The sequence below is a fragment of the Eurosta solidaginis genome, chromosome 5 (genome assembly GCF_040869045.1).
Source record: "Eurosta solidaginis isolate ZX-2024a chromosome 5, ASM4086904v1, whole genome shotgun sequence".
Taxonomy (NCBI): domain Eukaryota; kingdom Metazoa; phylum Arthropoda; class Insecta; order Diptera; family Tephritidae; genus Eurosta; species Eurosta solidaginis.
The window spans coordinates 188033242-188041182 of NC_090323.1; the positions used below are offsets into that span (position 1 = coordinate 188033242).

Genomic DNA, 7941 nt, shown 5'->3' on the forward strand with positions numbered 1-7941 from the left:
GGATCGCGACAGAACCAAATTTTTTTAGTATTTGACATTGCACATCATTAGTAGCACGTTTGTTCTATACCAAAAACACGTATGCAATTAAATTGATAAGAAAACAATTTGTTTTTGTGATAGTGAATTTTCTAAAACATCAAAACATCTTCTGCTAAAGATGAAATCTTAGGTTTCTTATGGTAATGACTGGGGGAAAAATTATTATCTGTTTATTGAGGTATTTTTAAAGTTGGGTCATAAATACAAAGTAAACGTACTACATAAATTTATTGTTGAAAATGTTTACTTGCGCCATTACATCACACCTTCACCATTGCATGGAAATTTCATTGCGACAATGTTTTGTTCTAATCAAAGTAAGACTGCGAGTATTGAATTTAGGTTAATTTGCTTTTTTCTTGTTTTACATTTAAAATATACACAAATGACATACTTAAATATATTAATTTTGCTACTTTTCTCCTCTTCTCTTTCGAGTTACTCCTACGAGCTAATTAAAGAGATCGCTGATTTCTTTTTGGAACGCACCAGCATACGGCCCAAGATCGGCATCATTTGTGGTTCGGGGCTCAACTCATTAGCCGATCACATTACCGATGCAGAAGCATTCGAATACGAGAGTATACCAAATTTTCCCGTGTCCACAGTGGAGGGTCATGTTGGTCGTATGATTTTTGGTTATTTAGAAGATATGCCTGTGGTGGCAATGCAAGGACGTTTTCACTATTATGAAGGCTATCCATTGGCTAAATGTTCAATGCCTGTGCGTGTCATGAAATTAGTTGGTATTAAATATTTATTTGCTACAAATGCTGCTGGAGGTTTAAATCCCAAATATAAAGTTGGTGATATTATGATTGTACGTGATCATATAAATATTATGGGTTTTGCTGGCAATTCACCGTTACAAGGACCGAATAATCCACGTTTTGGACCACGTTTTCCACCCATGACCAATGCATACGATCGTCATTTGGTACGTAAGGCACGTAAAGTGGTACGTGATATGGGCATAGAGAATGATGTGCACGAAGGTGTTTATACGTGTTTGGGTGGTCCAAATTATGAGACGGTAGCCGAATTTAAAATGTTACGTATTATAAGCGTGGATGCTGTGGGCATGTCAATGGTGCACGAAGTTATTACAGCACGTCATTGTGATTTGACAGTATTCGCTTTTAGTTTAATAACAAATAAATGTGCTACCGATAGCAGCGAAGAGGATGCGAATCATGAGGAGGTCGTTATGGTGGGCAAATCACGTCAAGCGATTTGTGGTGAATTAATGTGTCGTATGATACGTGAACTTGCAGCGGAAGTGCAGGAGAAAAATGGCACGAAATGAATGAGAGAATGAGATTAGAAATATAAGGAAAATTATTGATAGTTATTTGTTAATAGTTTCTAAGAGTTCTTTGTTTGTAATATAAGCAATGAATTGTAGCTATATAGTATGCTGGCTGAGTATAATACCTAAGGCTTGGTTTTTATTAGGTCAAAATGTGTGACATCAAAAACTGCCTCAAACAGACTCGCTGCTCAGTTGGGGTCAAAAGTGTTTCCATTATGTCACATTACTGACACGAAGTCGATAAAGCAGTGCGTGGTCAAAACCCAAACTAAAATTTAGTGTTGTTCTATTTGACAACTCATTCCATTATTTTCCGTTGTTTCACACGCTTTGGTATTATTTGTTGATGTGACGCCTGTTGGCAAACGAAACCAAATTGCCAACATACTAGCAAATGAAATTTTACTGTCAAATTTGCTATACCATTGGGCAGTTGTCGTTTACAACTATTGATCAATTTAAATGTCACTTTGTAGTCAAAACGTACCGCAAACGCATTTGACGTTGTATCAAAAGCCGACTTCTTTTATATGACCGAGTTTGTGGTCTAATTTGACATAGTGAAAACTAAGCATAATTTTGTTTTAAAGCACCTAAAAGAAGCAACAAAATTTTTTTTAATTTGAAAAAAAAAAAACAATACAAATAAAAAACTAAAACAAAACTTAGAACTCGATTAGTCAGGTATAGATTTAATTCTTTCTTTCCTTTCTTGTGTCACTTAATTTCTTTAAATATTTAAAAAAAATCGACCAATGTAAAAGAGCGAATTAATTGCTAAGAACGTTTTCTGTTATAACTGGAATTGATTAAAAAATTGATTAATTTTTGGAATAAAATATAAAATTTGACCTTACTTTTCGGTAAGTTATAAAAATTAAAAAAATACTCTTCCATTATTTAAATTAAAAATGTAAAAGCTTTTCTTCAGTGAAAATTGAAAAAAAATAAATTAAAAAAAAAAATATTAAGCTGCATTTACATTGTTCATTTGCTCAACCAATTTCTTGTGAATTCGTAAAATGACCAGTGCGAATGGATTGTATTTTTTGATCAACTTGTTTCTGAAGCAAGCAAATATTTTGGCTAAATATAAAATTTAATACACATCTATTTTTTAGTAAAAACAAGTAAGGAAGGCTAAGTTCGGGTGTAACCGAACATTACATACTCAGTTGCGAGCTGTGGAGGCAAAGTAAGGGAAAATCACCATGTTGTAAAAAGAACATAGGGTAACCCTGGAATGTGTTTGTATGACATGTGTATCAAATGGAAGGTATTAAAGAGTATTTTAAGGAAGTGGGCCATAGTTCTATAGAAGGACGCCATTTAGGGATATCGCCATAAAGGTGGACTAGGCCTGACTCTAGAATTTGTTTGTACGATATGGGTATCAAATGAAATGTGTTAATGATAATTTTAAAAGGGAGTGGGCCTAACTTCTATAGGTGGACGCCTTTTCGAGATATCGCCATAAAGGTGGACCAGGGGTGACTCTAGAATTTTTTTTGTACGATATATGTATCAAATGAAAGGTGTTAATGAGTATTTTAAAAGGGCGTGGGCCTAAGTTTTATAGATGGACGCCTTTTCGAGATATCGCCATAAAGATGGACCAGGGTTGACTCTAGAATGCGTTTGTACTATATGGGTATCAAATGAAAGGTGTTAGTGAGTATTTTAAAAGGGCGTGGGCCTTAGTTCTATAGGTGGACGCTTTTTCGAGATATCGCCATAAACGTGAACCAGGAGTGACTCTAGTATGTGTTTGTACGATATGGGTATCAAATTAAAGGTATTAATGAGGGTTTTAAAAGGGAGTGGCCCTTAGTTGTATATATGAAGGCGTTTTCGAGATATCGACCAAAATGTTGGACCAGGGTGATCCAGAACATCATCTGTCGGGTACCGCTAATTTATTTATATATGTAATACCACGAACAGTATTCCTTCCAAGATTCCAAGGGCTTTTGATTTCGCCCTACAAAACTTTTTCATTTTCTTCTACTTAATATGGTAGGTATCACACCCATTTTACCAAGTTTTTTTCTAAAGTTATATTTTGCGTCAATAGACCAATACAATTACCATGTTTCATCCCTTTTTTCGTATTTGGTATATAATTATGGCATTTTTTTAATTTTTCGTAATTTTCGATATCGAAAAAGTGGGCGTGGTCATAGTCGGATTTCGGCCATTTTTTACACCAGTACAAAGTGAGTTCAGATAAATACGCGAGCTGAGTTTAGTAAAGATATATCGATTTTTGCTCAAGTTATCCTGTTAACGGCCGAGCGGAAGGACAGACGGTCGACTGTGTATAAAAACTGGGTGTGGCTTCAACCGGTTTCGCCCTTTTTCACAGAAAACAGTTATCGTCCTAGAATCTAAGCCTCTACCAAATTTCACAAGGATTGGTAAATTTTTGCTCGACTTATGGCATTAAAAGTATCCTAGACAAATTAAATGAAAAAGGGCGGAGCCACGCCCATTTTGAAATTTTCTTTTAAAATGCAACATATCATTACTGGAGTTGAATGTTGACATAATTTACTTATATACTGTAAAGATATTGTAACGAATTTCTTGCAAATCCTCTTATTTGCCCTTTTGCTAGGTTCGTATCGCTAAACTGTTGAATAAATAACTCCAATAGTGAATAATGGAAAAATGGCCGTTATTAAAATACTTCACAATAACACTCAAACTGTGCAACGAATAACTTAATAACCAAACTGATAGCTTAAAGGAAACTGACTTTCAAAATAATCGTGCTATTGCTCGCTAGATATCGTCTTAGCCGTAACTGCTTGACAACTCAAATCAAACTGAATTTCAGCGCCTCTACAATTGTCGCCTTTTATACTCTTTGATTTCAACCTTCGCATCTTCTAGAAACTACTAGTCCAGCAGCTCTCAAACTTCTCAGCTGTAACTACAATTGCACAATTTTATACATCTTCTAGGCGCTTCCAGAATCTACTAATCCAGTAGCTCTCAAACTTCTCAGCTGTAACTACAATTGCACAATTTTATAGTTTTTCTCATTGCATACTTATAGGAGTATCTCAGCTATATTCATGTGTTAGTGCATTGACTCTCCGCTGCTCGTATACGTACATGGTACATATATGTAGACGCAGTTATTTTTTCGGTTATGTAGATACATAATGATTGAATTATTGATGTGCATTCACGTCACTGCTTAGCATCGGCTTAGAGACGGCAGCACTCCTTAGTTTTGCTAATATTCGTAACACTGCCCTCCACCTAAGTCTGATCGTCCCGATTAGACAAATCTCTCGATTTAACCGCTGCTAGCCTCTCCAAATGAACCACTTTCATTTTGGTTCGTGGTTTGCCAATGGATTGTATGCGGTACACTACATCGTTGATCCGTTTTGCAACTTTGTATGGGCCTTCCCAGTTACACTGCAATTTCGGGGACAAACCTTTTTTTCGTTGTTGGTTGTATAGCAGCACCAAATCTCCTTCCTGAAACCCTTCCGAATTAATTGCTTTATCGTGCCTCGTTTTCATCTTGTCACTCATAATCTTTGCTCGTTGCCTTACCAGATCGTGTATCTCTCTCAGCTCTTCTTCCAAGACACCACTGGATTTCTTGACATTCCTCTCCGCATCGGCATCTATCCCATACTTCAAATCAGCTGGCAGTCGAAGGTCATTGCCAAAAATTACCTTTGCGGGAGTTTGTCCCGTTGTGTCATGTACTGCCGATCGGTAGGCCATCAAAAATAATGATGTGTGTATCCCAGTCCTTATGGTACTTGTCTACTACTTTCCTTAAATGCTCCTCCAATGTTCTATTGAAGCGTTCCACCATATCATCGGACTGAGGATGCAATGCAGTTGTCCGTGTTTTTCGAATGCCCAACTTTTTGCACATTTCTTGGAACACAGCTGATTCAAAATTCCTGCCTTGGTCAGAATGTAACTCCATTGGTACACCATACTTGCAACCCATTCGTTTTTAACCACTTCTGACACTGGTTCTGCTCCTTGGTTTGGGATTGGGTATACCTCTGGCCATTTACTGAAATAATCTATAACCACCAGTACGTATTTGTTTCCGCGGTTGCTAGTAGGAAATGGACCTGCGACATCCATGGCGATCCTTTCAAATGGTGCACCTGAAATATACTGCTTCATCTGGCCATGACTTCGGGTTTTGGGCCCTTTCGCTCTGTTGCATACCTCGCAGTTGGCAATCCACTCGGTAACCGACTGACGGCAACCAACCCAATAGAATCTCTGCTTAATTTTCTCGAGTGTCTTCGTAATTCCAAGATGACCTCCACTTGGACCATTGTGCAGCTCGCTGAGCACGTCAGGAATCCTCTTCCTGGGAACAACTATCAGTTTCTTCTTGCATTGACCATCCTCACTCTCCCATACTCGATGCAAGCAACCGGATATCAATTCTAAACTGTTCCACTGTGCCCAATATGACTTCGCAATGGGACTCTCTGCTGACATCTCCTTTCTGCTTGGTCTTTCGTTTCGTTCAAGCCCTTGCATAACATGTGACAGATCTGTATCCTCTAGCTGACACTTTCTTAGTTGTTCCTTGTCCCATTCATCCGTACACGTTATAGTCATTAGCCGGACATCTATAATGTCTTCTTTAGCCTCGGTCTTTGAGCAGTGCTTGCATTCCAGACTACATGGTCTTCGTGACATTGCATCAGCATTTCCATGGGTACTACCTTTTCGATGCTCAATGGAAAAGTCATAGCTTTGTAGTCGCTCGATCCACCGTTCCAATTGTCCTTCCGGATTACGGGACTGCAGAAGTCATTTCAACGCTGCGTGATCTGTCCTGACACGGAATCGCTGGCCGTAGAGGTATTTGTGAAAATGTTTAATGCCCTCTACCAATGCCAACAGCTCTCTCCGTGTAACGCAATAGTTCCTCTCTGGTTTTCCAATTGAACGGCTGTAATATGCAACTACCTTCTCTTGTCCATCGACCAGTTGTGATAAAACGCCTCCTATAGCATATCCACTCGCATCTGTATCTAGAATAAATGTTGCTCCTGGAATCGGATATGTTAACATTGGGGCAGTGCACAAACGCTCCTTCAATGTTTGGAAAGCCACTTCTTGCTCCTTCTTCCATTCAAAAGCTTTATTTTTTCTTGTAAGCTCATGGAGGCTATGGGCTATGCTGGAAAAATTTGGTACAAATCGGTGGTAATATGTGCACAGCCCAAGGAAACTTCTTAATTCATGTAGGTTCTGTGGTCTTGGCCAATCCTTTACAGCCTCTATCTTTTCGTTCGCAGTGCAGATGCCCTCTGTCGTTACCTTGTGACCCAAATAATTTACTTCCTTTTTAAAAGCGCACACTTTTTGGGACTTAACTTCAGACCAGCGGCAGCTATTCTTTGGAAAACTTCCTCCAAGTTCCTAAGATGTTCATCAAAATTCTTGCCCAATACGATGATGTCGTCCAGGTACACCAAGCATGTTTTCCAATGTAGTCCTTTCAGTACCTGGTCCATGAGTCTCTCAAAAGTAGCTGGTGCGTTACAAAGTCCAAAAGGCATCACTGTAAATTGCCAAAGACCATCACCGACACTGAAGGCTGTTTTCTCTTTATCTTCCTCCTTCATTCCCACTTGCCAGTAGCCGCTTTTCAAGTCCAGCGTGGAAAATCATTTCGTACCAGATAGCGAGTCCAGAGTGTCGTCAATTCTTGGCAATGGGTAGCTATCCTTTTTCGTTACGTCATTCAACTTCCGGTAGTCCACGAAAAACCTCATTTTTCCATCCTTCTTTTTTACATGTACTACCGGTGAGCTCCATGGAATAGCTGATGGTTCTATGACGCCGCTGTCGCTCATTTCTTGATTGATTTGACTCACAACTTCCCGCTTCGCCAGTGGAACACTACGTGGAGCTTGACGGATCGGCCTCGCATCTCCAGTGTCAATTTGATGTTTCACAACGTTGGTGCGGCCTGGTTTAGAATCATCCTGGTCAAATATGTTCGCGTACTTTAGGAGCAGTTGTTTTGCCTTACTCTGATATGCTTTCTCTATCCCCTGCGTCCATGCCGTGATGTCATTTGAAAGATCAGTATTACTAGCTGAAACGTGTTTCTGGAGCTGTTCACAGTTAATAACTACTTCAGCCTCTTGGTATCTTCCCAAAATAGCTCCTTTAGTCAGTTTGAGTGGTGACTTGAACCCATTGAGTACTCTTACCGGAATACGTCCATCTTGTTTTGTCATAGCCAGGGTTTTTCCTATAAGTATGTTTAGTGCTGATTTGTTTGCTGCTTCGACAACCCACAATTTGTTTGTCCCAAAATCTCCATCAACCTTTGCCCAGATGACTGCTTCGGATTTTGGTGTTATTTGCTGACTCTCTTCCACCAGCACTCGTTTACTGCTGTAGCCTCTCTCATAGCCGAAATTAAGTGGTACATCCATGTTTTTATATCGCATTGTCTTGCTTTGCATGTCGATCTTGATGCCTTGGTTGATTAAGAAGTCCACTCCAATTATGATTTCATCAACAATATCTGCCACTATAAAATTGTGTAGTACCTTGACGTTCCC

At 39.0% G+C, this 7941-nt stretch overlaps 1 protein-coding gene across 1 annotated transcript; it reads left to right on the plus strand.

Annotated features, from left to right (window-relative positions):
• Positions 1-427: 427 nt before the first annotated feature.
• LOC137254352 (purine nucleoside phosphorylase-like) lies at positions 428-2247 on the plus strand. The gene has a single exon (XM_067792001.1). The coding sequence runs from the start codon at positions 428-430 to the stop codon at positions 1346-1348; it is 921 nt and encodes a 306-aa protein (XP_067648102.1). The 3' UTR covers positions 1349-2247.
• The last annotated feature ends 5694 nt before the right edge of the window (positions 2248-7941 follow it).

Bases quoted from the DNA above. Each gene is read 5' to 3' on its own strand.
- LOC137254352 (XM_067792001.1), top strand. From the start codon at position 428: ATGACATACTTAAATATATTAATTTTGCTACTTTTCTCCTCTTCTCTT.